Below are 18,307 nucleotides of genomic sequence, written 5' to 3'. Positions count from 1 at the left end.
GCTTCATGATAGTGTCAGGAACGATAAATATCAACAGCTGAATAAATTTAAACATTCTAGTCAGATAACAGACTGTAATAGAAAACTATTTCAGACACTAATGTCTCATGTTGGGTGAGATGAATCTTACACTTTGTGTCTTTTGTTGGGATGGGCCACCAAGTCCTACTCCGCAAGAGCAAAGTCTTTGGAAGTGATTTTGGAGGTATATGTGAGAATAAGTTCAATGCAACTTTTGCAGTGTTCGTGTAGTTAACATTGAAGTGTTTTGAGTTCATTCACACAAACAGCGCAAACTGCTCAAACCCACAAATAGTTGTGGTATTGTGAGATGACCTTAATATATTTCATTGTCAGATGTAAGTGCACGATGTGTGGGGAGAAGGACAAGTAGTATTGCAGCAAGAGAATTTTAGATGAAAAGAGTATTTGTCTGTGAAGATGGTCTAGTGATGGTATGGATTACCTAGTCCTGTTGTAGGTTCTCTGTTGTTGGGAGCTTCTAAGGCATGCCAGGTATGATTTAATTTGAAACAATTAAGAGATGATCGTGTGAAGTCTTTTACAGCTCTGTTTTCTGTCTACATTAAAACAGGTAAACCGAGCTACATGAGATAACATGAGATACGTGTCAGAACTCCCTGTTATTTTAGTATTCTGAGAGTAGAGCAATAGAGGCAGTTATTGTTGGTTTTGCCAAACAGTAAATCATATCGATTTATTTTTGATTGCACCAAATTTCACCTAAAGTTCTGTGACATTTTCCCTTCAAGATTTCCTTGGTGTTGTGAAGGATGGGAGAAGATGTAGCAGCAGTTGTTAGGGAATGCATCTTTTCTTCCTTTTCCGCACAAGAACCTGATTTCTGTTTACCAGAGGAAACCCTGCAGCTGACAGCCAAAGACTTCAAAAACAATGTTTTGTAGACACTTCCAAGTCCCTTTGATTTCGGGCTTGAAGAGCAGGTGCAACTGAATGCTGGCATAGCCTGTGTAATAGTCCTGTGTTGCCTTTATAGAAAATCTGTTCATAGCTTGATGTTTTGTTGGCATAGCTGTGGTTGTCCAAGAATGTAAAAAATTGTACACCTAACCAGTGTACTGTGATGCTGTTGGAGAAGCCTAGATTGGATGCAGTTATAACATCCAGATTGCCAAAGGAGTTTATTTAAATTAGGCAAATCATATAAGCTGTACCATAAAAATAAAATCTCTTCTCCTACAGCATTGTAAAATTTTGGTATCGATGTTAAACCTCTACAGTGCATTCTCTCAGGTAGCATTCTCCGGGGGGACAACTTTCAATTAGGTTTTACTGGGGAAAAAAAAGAAATACCTCAAGTACTTTTGAAACTCTTAAAACTTTAAATTTTTGGAAATTTTTTCCTGGTGTAAAAGATCATAGTAATAAAGTCAGTTTCTGAAAATGAAAGCTAGAACATCGTTGTCTCCAGGACACAGCGGGAAGGTAATTTAAAAAGCTCAGGAACATTGTTAAAATTATCATGCAAGCTTATTAAATGCAATGTATATTTAAATTGAAAAAAAAAAAACCTTTCTTTATTAGTCCTAGATAGGTGATTTTTTGCTGCCTCTAGCAGTTAACCTTATTCGGCAAAAGTCAAGATAGACTAATTTCTAATCTTTATGGAAAACCAGTTATTAAAAAACGGATAGCAAAAGTATTAATATGATACCTAAGGTTTAGACTGTCTGCAGAACAAGACTCACCACTGAATGTGAAGGAAAATGAAATGAAAGTGTTTTTATAGGAAGTATTTGACCACTTTTATTTACATATAGTTTTTTGGTCTTTGCCTGATTTTCTAACAGTTATTTCTGAAACATGTTGAATTAACATTCAAATCTTCCCTTATCATTACAAATTATAAAATATTTAGCTTTAATTTCCCCTTTTGTATCACATAAGTAGAAACTTATTATAAAACATATTTGAAAGAGCTCATTGTTGACTTTGGTAATTAAAATGAAGACTGTGGAGTGAATTTTTAATGCTTTTTAGATTAGCTCAGGAATGATCAACATATTGGTCTCCTTCTCAAGAATATGTACAAATAATGGTTCACAGCTCACATTTACCTTCTTCCAAGGAAATTAATGGGCATTCAAAATTAAGGACATGTCAGTGAAAATTCTAGACTGAGTTGAACATTTTTTAAGTCTCTTATTTATTAATTGGTTTAAGTCTAAGGACTCTGAATTTTAGATTTGATAAAGATTGTATTTCATTAAAGAAACTGCAGGGGTTGGTTGAGGCCAGCTCCCAGCAATGTGCCAGCACATTCCTCGCAGCAGGTCTGCACTGCTGAGCTTTTTTTAGATAAGGAAATTAACTTTGCAGCCCTATACTCGGAGAACCTTGTTTTGATTGCAAAGGGTACAGATACAAAAACTGAAACAGAGCCATGAATTACTGTGAATTAGGGTGACTCTGTTGGTTTTGTGGGAGCCATGAAAATTCACACCATTCACACACATTCACACCATCCATGCAATGTGAGGGTCTGGTCTCTTCACTGTAGACCATCCTTCAACGCACCATGCTCCTCCCCAAGATCTGCCTAGAGCTCAGGCAGGCAAGTTGAGTGGGTGGATATCCCAATAAACAAAGAGCAGTGGGAGAGAAGAGGTTGGTTTTATGTTAGCCTACAACCCTGAACACCAACATTGTTGACGAATTGTGTGAGGTGCACTGTACATTGTGAGAATGATTGACAATTATTGTAACAGCACAGCAAAACGCTTGTGATGTAATATCCCCAAGTCAGCTATTCCAAACCGTACCTCCTGTCACCTCCTCCTTGCTCTTGTCCTTTGTAGTTAGACACCAGCACAGCGTGTAGCTCCTCAGCAGGACAGTCCCCATCCAGGCTGTGATCTGCCTCTCCTCCCTTGCCCTGCCTGTATTGCTGCTTTGATCCTTCGGTGGGCTGATTTAGCTCAGCAAACTGTCAGGTATTAACCCAGAAAAGTAAAGTGAATAATTATCTGCCGTTTTCATGATCTGAATCAGCTCACCAGTTTCAGATGATAAGCTCCAGGCAGGGACCAGAGAGACAGGAGGTGGATGGAGAGGAGGGAGAGTGGAATTATAGCTGTTTTAGTCAGAAGGAACAGAAGTCTTTGGATGTATCAGCTGCTTCAAAGCTCAAAGCCCTTGCTGCATTGTGCTGGCCCATTGACTGTGCATTTTGGTGTGCTTCTGAATCACGTAGGACCATCACCTATGGAAGGAGGCAGATGCTGCATTGAGCAGAACAGTTGCATGATGTCTGGCTTGGTATCTGACTTCAGTGCTGTCTGAATTTTTACCACATCAGCTTTGTTTGAAACTCTTTACCTATTTCAGGTTATTGTATTGTTTCCCATTGCATTCAGTCACTGTCCATTCAGTCGAGTATCTCATCTTTTCTAGTCTGCCATGAAAACTCAGCCTCTCAATACAAACACAAATGTTAATGTGGCTCCCTGCTATGCTGATATTTCTGTATTTGGTTATCTACAGGAGGAGCTAAGAAATTGTTCTGCGTTTAAAAAGAGGACAGCCTGAACTGATAATGCTTTTTTAAATCTAATTTGTTTGAATTAGCTGTGGATTAAAGCTGCAGGTTCTACCACAGCATTAATAGGATGACGTTAGGCATGATTTCCCTTGCTTTGTGTGAGAAGTCTGGGGAGAATCTTGGATTTGCATGGCAGAAGAATACATTATCATGGTAAACGGCATTTCTGAAGCCTCATATTAAATCACCCAAACAAATGTAAATCTCAAGTTTGGTCTCAGTGACCATAAACTACCGAGGAGCAGGTCTACTAGCCTGACTGAGGAAAGTGTCTGGTCCAAACTAAGAAGGCAGGTTTCACTGTATCAGATGCTTACAGAATTTGATCTGTTTTGGTTCAAAGAAGACTGAGATTAAATATGTGGGGGAAAAAATGCATTACTAGAAGGAAAGGCAAAAGCTAGGTAAGATCGTCCAGCATTCCTTTGCTGAAACAGGTTTGACACACGTTTTTGGTTTTTTTTTTGTGATGATTTTTACTCAGTTACCAGTATCTGGTTACTGGGCCCTGACGTGCTGGCAGAAACAAGGTATGAAAACTGAATAACTGGGTACAGGACAACTAACCTAATGTTTCCTACCACATAGAGCCAGTTTGTGATCCAGAACTTGTCCTTCTGTGTCATCTTTCCAAGACTGTGGTTGGGGTAGAGGAAGCCACTGTATTTCAACAGGCAAAAATGAAGGAAAAATTGTTTGGCTATGTATGATCTTATGTGGGAGTATAGAATTTTTAAAAAGGAGCTTTGTGGGAAGGCTGTATACTGACTGGCCTAGGATACGTTTTTTATGATAGGAAATCTTGTGTTTCTGTTTTATTAATCTGATTGAATTTAGGAGTTTAAATATCATTTAAATTTGTGTGAAACATGGGGAAAATGATGGGATACTTTCAAACATTTCAAGGTCTGTTTAATGTTGGGGTTGTAAATAGGAGTATGTGCAAGATCCATGTGCCTGTGGAAGGGATGTGCCTACATTGCCCTCGGCTCTGTGCTGTTTCTTTTGCTTGTTTGGAAGATGAGTTTGTTGCGATCAGACTCTGCTGGCAGAGGTGAGGCAGGCATGCATGCCACGTGTGGGAGTGTGTTCGAGATTTTTCACAGCTGTTTCTTTGATTGATTTACAGATGGGGAAGTGGTGGGAGCTGCTGATACGATCGGAAACTCTGTGCATTGCTGTTTCCCCACTTCAGTCATTCCAGCCTACATTGTCACTTCTGCATACTGATGCTCATAATATTCCCTGAAGTTTTGGTGTCAGTTAAACTAAGCCAGTCACACAGCTGCAAAACAACTATGTAGCAGACACTCAATCCAGAAGAGTCAAAAAAAAAATCTCCATTTACCCCAGCTTAGTGTAAACTACAGAATATTTCTTAAAATCCCTTTAACAATCTTTGCCACTTACATTAAAATAGCAAAAGCAGTAATTATAATGAACTGGAGGGAGATCAGGAGAGATCAAAGGCATCCTTCTAGCAGCCTAAATCCTTGAAGTAGCAGGTAATTTGTTAGGTTTAATTCTCAGGAGTTAGTCCATGTGCCAAGCTATAAACATAGGTTAAAATAATACCAGTGGCCCTCTGACAGTCTGGCCTGGGGGTGGTTCTTTTGTGGTCCCAGATCTGGTGGGATTTGCATCCTGATCGTAGGAGCAAGTATTTGGGCCATTTCAGTACCATTAAAATGACAGAGCAAGTCCCCCATGTAGTCCTCTGGGGGTTCTCCCAGGTTTCCAAGGAACAATCAAGTAACAAAACAAAAAAGCCAAGCCAAATTATGCAGCAAGGGGGAAAAAATCCTTCCCAGTACCTGCAGGCAGGCAGTCCAAGGCATGAAGCATTAGATTAATACATGATTAGTAGGCAGCAATCAAGTCTTTCTTAAGGGATAATGCCCTAGGCTCAGCACAGGTTTTCATTTGAATACAGCAGAGCACTCTCTTTCCTTGTCTTACAGACTCTCTTGCAGGAATATCATCCAATAATTGTGTTTAGCTTGTACTCCAGTATAAAACAAGTCACAGTCTGAGTAATAAAATTGTTTTTATATGGCTTTTTTTGACTTCCTCAGGACAGTACTTCACAGTTGCTTTTATGGAATTTTATATTGCGTTCTTTACCATGCCTTCTGCTTCTGAAGGTAATTTTTAGTTTGACCATGCTCTTCCAGTTTGTCACCCACTGATTCTTTTGATTGCACTCTGCCATCACCCTGGCTGTTAGCAAAAATAAAGGCAAGACTCTAACTCGAGACAGAGCCCAGCACATCTGCAATGTCTGTTTCTGTGCTGCTTTTTCCTTTGTGGTAAAATGATTGGAATTGATAAGATTTCAATTTAAACTTTAGAAACTTTTCTTGGTCTGTGCAGTGACAGCATTTGTCACTACAAATGCTTTGAAGAATGTTTATATACAATACTTCTAGGATATAAATGATCATTGTTTAAAATCTGTCAAGGGAAAAATCTTGCCACAACTAAATATGTAACACTGACATTTGAAATCAGAGCAGACACGATTATTTGGCTTACACTTGGAGTGCTATCAGCTGCTTTCCGAGAGGAAGAAGGAGGAAACATTTCTGTGGCAGGTTAATTGCAGAATAACAAGCAAATTCTGTCTCTTGACACTAATTATTCTAAATAAATTCAAACTACACGGAACCTTTTTATAATGAAGTCATTCTTTTCGCAGAACAACTTTAGTCTAAGTGGAGGTAGATTGCAATTGGCTTATTGTGATGTATTGAAATAATTCAGGGGTTTCATTCCACTTTACGATAAGTGGTGTTTTACAATGTCCTGGTAGAGAAATGCTTCTGAGTGCCATGAAGGAGGTACTCCTGTCTTCCCAAAACAGCTTTTCTGTTTTCTTAGCAGTTGACTCATGAAAGTCAGGATGGGAAAAAAGTGTTAATGTTTGAAGGCCATTTTAGAACTAGGTGGATCTGCATGGCCTCTAAGCCATGTAGTACTGCATATTGCCATCAGAATGGGATGCTGCTCTTCTGCTTTCTCCCTTTTACCTTTCTGATGGGTCTTCTTACTGTTAAGTGAAGGCTATTTTGGAATTGCTACAAACATCTGGATACTTCAAAGACGTTTTCTTGTATGTATTTAATGTTCCACTTCATCCTTTATTTCAGCACACTTGCAATATTTAGTTTGTAGTAGATTTCAGAACTGAGCTGGTGCAACCTAGGAACAGACTTGTCATGTTGGTGATTAAAAGCCTCAGCTGAAGTCAGTCAAAAGATTTGGACTTCTTCATGTCATTATTTGTTTGCTTCAGACCCATTGCCCTACCGTATCAAAAGTCATCATTTGCAGCCCCCACCCCAAACAAATAAATGATCTTGCAAATAACTGCCAAAGAAGGAGGCGGAGAGATTGTGTAAGGTCTGTACTGGGTGATGAAATCCCGTATTTGTTCACATTGATGAGTAATATTAGTATAGAAGTGATTAGATTTAGTATCAGTGCAAAGTCTATTTGCAGTATGAAACTGCTGTTTCATGTAATGTCTTTCCGTAATCCTGTGCAGAGCTGTGTACCCTGGACTGTGGCACCCACGGTGTCTGTTCAAGAGGGATATGCCAGTGTGAAGAGGGCTGGGTTGGACCAACCTGTGAAGAACGTACCTGCCACTCTCACTGTGCAGAACATGGCCAGTGCAAGGATGGGAAGTGCGAGTGCAGCCCTGGATGGGAAGGGGACCACTGCACCATCGGTAAGGGGATTTTGTACCTTGAGAAATAAAATGCATAAATCTTAACCATTTATACAAAGAACTGCCATAACCATCTGCATGGTTGAAGACATTTTGGGAAAAGAAAGACCCATAGTCAGGCCAGGTGTAAAAAGGTGCCTTGGCAATGATAGTGCACCCTGCTTGTCCCACAGAATAGCAGCTCAGTGCAGCTTTCTCTTTAGAGGAAATAACAATGATGAATTATTGTTTAAAAAACACACAGAAGAAAGATATCTTAGTCCAAACCTATCTTTAGCTTATGTTTATATGTGAACTTTAAGTCAGGAAGGAAAGAATGTTTAACAAATAAAAGGTGTGAGGGGATGAAGCTGTTATTCAGCTTAAGTAATTCTTGCATTGAATCTCTTGCTTTCATGTCTGGGGATTTACATATCTTACTTATTACTAGAGGTAGTTTTCCTATAGTTGGCTTCTAACGATATTCCTAATAAGGTAAGGCTTTCAGGTCTTTTTAGTAACCATTAGTATACAATTGTAATAGTTATATTTTTAATGGAATACAACAGTTTTTTGCGAAGTCTAATAGTGTTTCTCCCTAATATGTCCCAAAGCAACATTTTTCATAAATGTTTTAATTGTTTGTAATAGCAGGGTATTTAATTGTCAGAGATAAGCAGCATAAGCTCTCATGCTTGCTTCCTGCTTCATTCATTCACTGGCTCTAGAATTTGCTAAATCAGATTTATTATATCAAGAATTAGGTTTGTGAAGGAGGAACAGTGTAATTTTCTAAAGGTTGTGTAGAGCAAATCCAGAAAAGTACCAAAATAATTAAAAAGATAAACAGAGCTTCTCTTCGCTCAGGTATGGCCCAAGCTGTCCTCCGCATGCTTGTAATCAGATGAAAAACAATCACATCCACAATGTGTTTTGATCACAGTAGCAGGAATAGATCTGACTGCAGTAAGAGGGTGACATGTTATAGCTAAGTAACAGGTGGCAAGCCATAATCAAATGGTGTCCATATTTGGGTAAAGAAGTTCAATCCATCTCAGTTTTGTTCTTTTCTTTTTTAAGCTCACTACTTAGATGCTGACCTAGGTAAGTTTTTCATATCAGCTTTGTGAAACAATAATGAAAAGATACAAAAGTATTGGGACTGAAGTGGTTTTTGTTACCTGTTATGTCTGAGCTGCTCTACTGCAAAGTTGCCAGAATAGATAAATTGTTTGTTTATGGAGATACATAGATATATATACATACAGAGAGGATTTACAGAAGAAAATGCCGTTTTTAACAAATAATGTGCTCAACTCATTTGCAAAGTTATAGCAATGTAAGCATGTTTTGTGCGGTCATCTGATGTGCTCTGTTAGGCACATCAGATTTTTGCTCTTGCCTGCCTTTCCAGAGTAATGACAGAGCTGAGGACTTGCTCAGAAAACTTTGTGTTGATCCTGTCATACAGGAGAACAAAAAGTTTGGTTTGGTTTGGTTTTTGTCACTTGTGCTTGAAGTAGGTTTCTTTTGACAGAGAAGTAGGTTTTTCAGAAAGCTATCTATGATAGATGTGATATAGTTCTCTTCAAATCATTTGATTCAAGAGTTAAAATTTGATGTTGGTTTAAGTCTGGTGCTGCTCATTTGGTTTCCGTGCCTTGCCACAGGTCCTGCTTATTCATGGCAGTGCAAGTACCTTCACTGAGTCTGACAGCAGTCCCGCAGCCATGGCCATGCTCTGCAGAGCAAATGTGCACACTACCCTCTGAAAAAATGCCGCTAGCTGAAATATCAAAGTAACCACTGTTCCAGAAAGACCAGGGTGTTTATTTCGCATTTATTACTTTATTTCTTCAGAATTAGACAATAATAGAATCATGTAAGAATTTATTTGATTACAATTATAGTCTTAGAGGATAACCACACACAGCAGCAAAATATAGTCATATACAAGAAATGAATTAACCCAGCAGGACAATGAATTGAAGTGGAAAAACATCCCTGTTTCCCAGCACAGCTCTCACATCCTGCCCTTTCTCCCAACTCCCCAAAAGAGGCAAATAATTGGCTTTTATGATGTATCTGCTGGTTGCCAACCTCGTGCTATTTTAGAGCAGCAGCTTCCAGAATTTCAGTGTGAGTACCACCCATCTCCAGCCCTTCCAAGCAAGAGGGTCAGGCTCTCCAGTCTCATTTTCAGATGTGATTGTCTGCCAAGGGTGAGAAGGAGAGAGATGATGTGTCTAGTGTAAGGTTGCCTGAAAATGTGCTGTGTGGGGGCTGTAAATCGCAACCTGACAGACCAGACTCTCTGGCTGGTTCTTCCAAAGTCCTTTTGGAGCATCTTGGGGCTGCCAAACACATACGCAAACTTAGTCCTCTCTTTTATTTCCTAAAATAAAAAAATTATCTCTGGTAACACCTAAGTGTTGATATTCACTACAAAGTACAGAAGGGCTTTCAGTTTCTGTATGTCCATGTAGGCAAAAAGAAAGGAGCCTTCTTGGAAGGGATGCCACTGGTTCTGTTAAGTTTATTTCCTAAAATAAAAAAATTATCTCTGGTAACACCTAAGTGTTGATATTCACTACAAAGTACAGAAGGGCTTTCAGTTTCTGTATGTCCATGTAGGCAAAAAGAAAGGAGCCTTCTTGGAAGGGATGCCACTGGTTCTGTTAAGTTTATTGCTAAGCTTTGCGCACTGTCCTTTGGCTCCATGTCTGACATGGTGAGGATATGACAAATGTCTGAGCTGGCACTAAAGTATGCAAGCAGATGGACATGAGTGTGCACATCCAAGAGACAATTCCTCTCTCACTCTTATAGGCAAGCCATCTAGCTGAGACTGTCCAAATTACTATTGATTCTTAATTTACAAGTATATAATCCAGGGGATGCTACAGTCATTGTTCCAGTTTTGATCTAGAATCAGAGCCACTAAAGGGCAAGTGTTTGTCATGTTTGAATCAGCTATAATGTAAACGGAGTGGAACTGGACATTGAAAGGAAACGCTCTCTCATTTGCCTTCTGTGGAAAGAGTTGTACTGTAGCATAAATGAAATTGGCTCTTTCTCAGTCAGCTGGATAGTTATGAACAGAATAAAAAGGTCACCTCCACTTCCTGCAATGTGTAGGATTCTGTCTGCATACTAGTTTGTCATTCAGATATTTTCCATGTATAACTTTGATATAAACATTGATTATGTATGTATCTTCCTTTGTGATCTACAACTTATTTTTCAGTAAGAAAGAAATGCACACTGAAGACTGTTAAATATTTTCTTATGTTTTCTCACTTTTTTCCTACACATAAAGTATTACATAATAAAAAACCTTTGTTCATCACTGAGAAATGGTTTCTGGGCAAGCAAAGGGAGGGATCAGGATGGTCCATATTTGACCAAAAATATAAATGGCTTGCAGGAGAGCTGTGGTTGTTTGAAGGCAGCAAGTATAATACTATGTGAAAGAATGTTAAAGAACAATTGAAACTGCATGAGAAGAAAACTACTCCATGAAGGCTTCTTTTTTACATTTTCTGTTCTAGATGGCTGCCCAGGTCTCTGTTACGGAAATGGGAGGTGCACTCTTGATCAAAATGGATGGCACTGCGTTTGTCAAGTGGGCTGGAGTGGCTCAGGATGTAACATTGTCATGGAAATGGTGTGTGGAGATAACCTGGACAATGATGGAGGTATTATTCTTGTCTCTCTGTCACATCCTTGACTGTCATTTGAATCTGTAGTTTTGGTGTGTGTCTTCCTTTTTATAACTAAACGTCAGTGTTTGTCTGCTCAAGATAGCTTTTCCACTGACTTCATCTGAAGCAGTGCAGTGAGGGAACAGACCTCTGTGCTAGATGTTATTCAAGGCAATGGGCATAAGCTAAACCACAGGAAGTTCCACCTGAACTTGCAGAAGAACTTCTTAACTGTGAGGGTGACTGAGCATTGGAATAGGTTGCCCAGAGAGGCTCTGGAGTTGTCTTCCCTGGAGATATTCAAGAGCCGTATGAACATATAATCCTGAGCAGTTTGGTCCAAGGAGGTTGGACTAGATGACCTCTGGTGGTTCTTTCCAGCCTCAACCATACCTTGATTCTGTGAAGGCAGAAGTTATGTATGAGCCATACCCATTATCCCAGTACTTGAGTTTTAATCTTTCAAATAAAAAAAACAGTAATTTCTTCTATCTCCTTTCCACTCTACCTCATAACTATTGTCTACTTCAGAAAAGACAGCCAACTGATATCCAAATGAAAAAAAACTCTCTGCCTGTCAAAATGCATCCAGAGTTTAGTCTTATGTTAATTTTAAATGAATACATTCGCATGAATAAAGCATGCACTTAGAGATGCTTTTTTAACATTAATCTCATTCTAAACCTAAGACGCAGCACAATTCTTGCAATTATCTGGACCTTCATTTGAACGATTGTAGAGTAAACTAGTGTAGAAAGTGTGCAGAAGTAATTTGTGGGTTTGCCCAAAAAACCATAGTTCTCTCCTAAGTTAGGCTCCACCTCCCTTCCAGTACTTCATTCTACATGAGATAGTGCATTTTTTTGTCATCCTGACTCTATTTCAAGCTTACCAGTAGACGAAAAGCCACAACAGTCCTCACTGATTGTTTTCAGAGTTGATTATTTTTCCTATCTATTTCAGGAATGCTTATTTACTGGATAGTCTAGCAGGATTATTGCTTTCCTCTCCTTTACTTACTACCATCCTTTACAGTGTGCTTGCCCCCATATTCGGAGCTGTGCAGCTTTCTCGTTCAGAGTGTGAATGCATCTGTCCCAAGCACAGTTACATTTTTTTTTCCTTAAGTTGTACACTGAGATATGTTGAAATACACGTATTATCTTACTGTGTCACGCTTAAAGACCATCTTGGGAGAGATCTCATGCACCACTGTAGTGTAGTATACCTTAGTATAGTAGCTGTCTGTTTTCATCTAGGTCATTGATAAATTAAGATTGATTTAGGGCCAAGAACTGAGGTCACCTCAGTAGAAACATTCTGACTCAGTGATGATTCCTCATTTACAGATATATTTTGAGACCTTCTGATTTTGCATCCTGTGGGCTCTAAGACCATGCTGTCCCTTTGGCAAAAGCCTTCATCATTTCTGAACCCCGTTCAAAATCACCTTATCCCTCTCTCATCCTTCCTTTTCCACCTTATTTATAAGACATCTAACAACTGCCCCTCTGTCCACTCTCTGCTTTTCTGCACTGATGCGTATCTCTCTTACACAAGGTCCCATGGCTGGCATCACTGCCCCACAGACGCTTTCCCATCTGCCTGGGGCTCCCCCCTGCTGTCCGAGCCACTGACTTGCTCGCCTGCACTCTTAAATCTGTCCACAAAAACCCTGTTTAGCCTGTAATGTAAAGCATTTTCTGATACACTCCATGAACTGGCTCGGTATAAACTCCCCTGTATAGTGATTTTGGGTACTTTTCATTCTGCAATAATGGTGAGTTATTGAAAGAGTTGGCAGTGTTAACTCTAAATCTCCTTGAATTTGTCAGTTTAAGGCAGACACTTAACATCATTTCACTGCAGGTTTTAAAAGTAATTTTCTTTTTCCTTTTTAATAGCAACATAACATATACTAGGACAGCTCTGTTGACGTTACAATTAGAGATAAGTGCAGAGAGAAATATTTAATTAATCCAACTACTACAGATGGGCTAAATGTAATTAAGTTTCCTTTACAATCAATTTTATATAAGAAAATTATATCTACATATTAAAACCACTTCTTTTTATATATGAAGTTCATAGGACCTGATTTGGCATAAGCATAAATTAGAAAAATTCCCCAAAGTCATTGAAGTTGTACCAGTGTTAGATTAATACAAAATCAGAAGCTGATTCCTGATGTCTCAGGACATCACAGGAAGATCACAACAGTGAAAACAGAAATTAGGAAGGAGACATGACATTACCTGTTAAGTCGTGTTTGCTGGGAGGTTGTGCCTTAGACTATAAGAATATTACGGTGGCATAATGAGTTACCATCTATCAAGCTATGTAACTGGATTAGGTTCATAAAGATGGAACCTATTAAGATTTTCGCCTGCAGTTGTGGTGAGTTAAGAGCACACACTCAGTTGAGTTACAGAAACTCAGCTGACAGGTAGTAACTTTCTAAGCCTTTATGATGTGATCACAGTCAGTGACACATAGCCCAAGAGATCATGCTGTAGACCTAATTTAGTGTCATTGTATATTTTAAATCATGGTATTCTCATCTACCAAAGGTCTTATTCATTCCAGTTGTGTTTAAATCAAACATTTATATCTCAGTCCTTAGAAGGTGTTTTGTGCTTCAAGTTAGGAGGAAGTTGCAACCAGAGAACAAAGCTGTAGTAAAGTTGAACTTCAAGAGTTAGGCAGAGTGATAATTTTGTGTACTTTCCAGTTGATTTTTTTGTACAGTACTTTCAAAGACTGAAAAATTGTGATTTTTATTATATAAAAATACATTCAAATACACTGTAAAAAAAGAAAAATAAAAAAAAAAAGTGTTAGAAAATGAAGTATTTTATTAGTTCCAACTGTAGGGTTTGAATAATGTCATTTATTCATCGTGAGGAAGTGTTAGTGTTATTGTTTGGTCTGTAGTAACAGCACAAAAGCTTTGGGTAGGAGGAAGTCCTGGATTCGGTTTTTAAGGACTGGTATAAGCATATTCATAGGCATCTGGGTTCAACATCCGCTGAAGCACCAAGTTCCCCATCAGTGCAGTTACGCATGGTGGTAAGGGTAAACACACGCATAAAGATTTTCTGGAGCAGGGAGAGTACTATTTTTCTTAGGGCCCCATTAGTATCCACTGTACTGTACTCTGACTGTACCATCATTGTCTTTCCCATTCCATCTCATAACTCTCTGTTGGCTTTTTCCTACTTGCAGACTTAAGGGCATGTTTACCTGTTCAAATATCACTACAAATATCATTGAAAAGGTCTCAGCATTTTAACAGATGCACAGCAGTGTGGTTTGCACTTGCTCTTGTTGAGTTCATCTGCAATTTGTTAGCAGTGTGATGTCCCTTAAATAATGCCAAGAAATCAAGCAGATGTCTTTTGCAGTGGGGCCTTTCCCTCACATCCCTCAGCATTATGTTATTCCCTGTCTCTTACTCTTCTTTCACTGTCATGACTGACATGATTTAATTTTCAGTTTATAAAATGACCATTCAGCTCATCTGAGCATATCATTTTCTCTTGTCCTGCCATTGCTTTAGACTCATCTGGAAGCTCCAGTAGAACCAGGAGATTGCTTGAAAGCTCTGCTGAGTTCTGCACAGTGCAGAACCAGTGTGTCCCAGGCTGAGGACACTTGGCACCAGCTCCAGGTCACCCCTCTGCTCCACCAAGCCACAATTAAGCAACTCTCCTGATATATATTTACATTACTACTGCACATGAAGGTCTTTATCTTAAGCTGAAACTTGCAGCCTGTCACTCCCATTAATTTCTTTGATACAGATCTCTCTTTTGAATTCACGTGAATCTCTTTTCGTTGTTTTTCTTTCATGACTCAGTCTTGACTATTTATTTTTAAAGAAAGTACTATTCACTACAGGCTTTGAATTTGCCACCGAATATCCCTTCAGTCATTTCAGACAGTTATTGTAGCTTTCTCCAAGCTTTTCCAAGCATGATAAAATATATGACTCAGCATAGCCTTGGGTTGATAACCAGTGCTGCTAAAATATTGATGCATTTCTGACCCATCCATTGGCATTTTAATAACCTATCCATCATGGAGATATTGAGTACATATATAAGTAATATGCTATTATTACACAATATAAATAATACTGATGGGAATGGTTTTCATTGTTGCTGAGCAGCGAGGGCTCCCCGGGGATACTTACAGTTTCTGAAAATCCTGCCCTGATAGATTTGTGTTCCCCTGTGTATGGAAGGCCAATCACATCTGGTACTCACTGGATAAAGCACACTGCAGCCTTTCCACAGGCACACTGCCGGGTTTCCAAGGTCCTTACACAAACCCCCGTGTTCCCAGTTTACAGCCTCACTGTCTGCTGCATGCTGTGTGTTACAGCTAAAATCTGAGACACAGTTTGAATTAATGCATGTGAATAAGCATTAGAGACTCAAGATGGTTACTGCTGTTTAGTCTCTTCTGCAGTTATTAGATTCGGTTTGCTTAGATCTTGGCAACTCTCACTGTGTTTAACTGAGCCTGTGCTGAACCAAGCTGGCACAGGCATTGTTTGATGTTTATTTGAAATCTGTAAAAGAAGGCAAGCAAAGGTAAGGTGACAACTGACCATGCAAGTGCACCGAAAAGCAAAAATCATTCATGTGCTGAAGTATTGAGTTTTCTAGGTTGTACTGCATAAGGAGTTCAGAGAACAGAATCTGCTTACTGCAGAGAGAAACTTAAAACCCATGTTTTGCTTTCTGTGAAAATCTGGACGTAGTTTCTACAGCTCAATCACTGGCTTGTGCTCACTGAGATCAGTACAGAAGGAGTGGGGGAGCAGTTACACACACACACCTGGGTTGCGCTGCAGCAGTGAAAATGAAGGTCATTGGTATTACTTATACCAAGAATAATAGAGATGGGTTTGATTTTCATATAACTGAGCACACTGCACATTTATTAGTGTGAGTATGCCTGCATACGTGTATATGCATGTACCATATAAGCATATACACCACTGATAGTATTCTGTGTTTGGCATTAACCATAAAACTTCAAACCTGTTGTAGTTAACGTTAGTAGTGTCTTTTCCATGTGTGACAAAAGCTTGAAGGGTTGAGAACCCTGCTCTTTTAGTGAACTTTAAAGCAGAAGAATAGCAATTTTAAGTATTGTTGCTAACTATGTTTTGCTTGCCAGAACCTGACAGTGGATGGTTTATTAAAATAACTAACCCAGTAACATGGGAAGTACAATCTTATTGAATTCATCATTTTCATAGCCAGTTAATAAAGCATCTCAGTGGTTTAATAGAAAATAAGCCACTGTGAAAGTTATTGCATGCTGCACTGGTGAGCTGTGGAAGCCACAGCTGCCAAACTTAGAACTGCTTTGTTCTTCGCTTCCCTTACCTGAGACCCCACCTGTGCCTCTTTAATGTCCTCAGGTGTTCTGCTACCCAGACAATTTGTACTAATTGTGAACATGGATCCATTTTCAGCAACATGAGTTATTGTGATAGTCCCATATTTGCAGCATGAATTGCAAGTCATTCAAGGTTAGATGAGAAGACTGGAGAAGCCAGGATTTGAAAGGTAGATAGCCTGCATCAGGCCCAAAATATGTGACTTGTTCCGTGTCCTCACTATTAGCTTGTAGCTGACAAGATACCTTTTTCTTTCCCAACTGTTAATTTATGGCGGATTTAATATAGCTATTATGCAACATGTGGAAAGCTCAAATACAAAGTATACGAAGTATAATTACTGTACAGCATTTGCCCAAACATAGTAAGTAAAGCGGTATGTTACTGGAAAATTAACCCCTGCAGAGAGAGGTCAATAGCTCCATTGCCAATTTGCCTGGTTGCCAAAGGTGATCATCCATGTAGAAGAGAGATTGCTGCATAATGTTTACATTAGAGAATGTCCTGTACCCACCACAAACTGAGCCTTCCATGACCATAGCAGCAACAGAGCTGAGAAGGTAATTTCATCACACTTGTGGCATTCATTCCAACATATTAAATAAGAAATATATATATACACACAAATGTATAAGCAAGAAAATATATTTTGTCTGCTGCTGCAAAACATTGTATGGCTCTGTCCTGGGTTCAGCAGTAGCAGTCGCGTTTTTGCTCCTTGGTGGCTGGTGCAGCGCTGTGGTTTTGATTTTTTGGCTTGGGAACAGTGCTGATAACGCCCATGTTTTCAGTTGCTGCTCAAATGTTTGGTCTGGCCAAGGACTTTCTGAGCCTCATGCTCTGCCAGGGAGGAGGGGAGGCCGGGAGGAAGCAGAGACAGGACACCTGACCCAAGCGAGCCAAAGAGGTATTCTATACCACCATACATCATGCCCAGGAGGTAACGGAGAGTTACCCGGAAGGGCTGGGGACTGCAGGGTTGGACGAGGTATCGGTCAGCAGTTGGCTGTGGGGAGGGGAGTGACTTATTGGTCGGCTGGTGGGGAGGTGGTGTATTATTTCCTCTTGTTATTTCCCTTATCATTATTATTGGTGGTAGCAGTAGTGATTTGTGTTATACCTTAGTTACTAAACTGTTCTTATCTCGACCCGTGGGAGTTGCATTCTTTTCGATTCTCCTCTCCATCCCTCCGGGAGTAGGGGGAGGGCAAGAAGGTGGGGAGTGAGAGAGCGACTGTGATTTATAGATGACTTTCGTTTAAACCACGACAGACTCCATTGACAATAAATATACATACCTACAAGATATGAAACCATAATCTCAGACTCATCAAAATGTGGATCACTTTATTGTATAATCTGTAGTGTGTCATGCAGGTGCCTAGCTGTCTTCTGTACAAAATTTATTTGAAAGTGCTAATAGCAAACCAAAATCATTTACACTCGGTAATACGTTTTAGTCTGCACTTGTGCTGTGATGCACTTTGTGGTACCTGACAGTAAAAATGCCAGTATCCAGTCATCTCTGCCATATGAATTAGAGTTTTTGCTGTTTGCAGTGGTTTGTTCACGCTCCTGAATCTTGTCTCCTGAGGTTTAAAAGAAACCCTACTGTTTGCTTAACATGGTGAAGTTTCTTTAATAGTTGGTTCCTGATACGGAAAGTCCCTTTTTTTGTTACCATTGGTTGAGAATTGATTAATGTATTTGTAGCTTTTTCAAGTGAATGAGTTTGATGTTAACGTTTATAAACAAGATTTAATTGTTCTAGGTTATTCTCTTGCATTAAATATCTCATTTCAATTAGGATTGGCTTGATGAATATGTTATCCTTACATACACTTACAAATATGATTGGCATTATCATAAGCTGCCTCCATATGTAACTTGTG

At 39.3% G+C, this 18,307-nt stretch overlaps 1 protein-coding gene across 1 annotated transcript in view; it reads left to right on the top strand.

Moving 5' to 3' along the window:
• TENM1 (teneurin transmembrane protein 1) overlaps nt 1-18,307 on the top strand; it is a 321,456-nt gene that overhangs the window by 218,019 nt on the left and 85,130 nt on the right. The window contains exons 13-14 of the mRNA XM_065689244.1: nt 7,131-7,316; nt 10,847-10,993. Of these exons, the coding sequence (XP_065545316.1) occupies nt 7,131-7,316; nt 10,847-10,993 (333 nt within the window). The remainder of the gene's footprint in view (nt 1-7,130; nt 7,317-10,846; nt 10,994-18,307) is intronic.

The sequence above is a fragment of the Lathamus discolor genome, chromosome 9 (assembly GCF_037157495.1).
Source record: "Lathamus discolor isolate bLatDis1 chromosome 9, bLatDis1.hap1, whole genome shotgun sequence".
NCBI lineage: Eukaryota > Metazoa > Chordata > Aves > Psittaciformes > Psittacidae > Lathamus > Lathamus discolor.
Note: the sequence above shows the minus strand (reverse complement) of the source record. Positions and strands in the feature narration are given on the sequence as shown.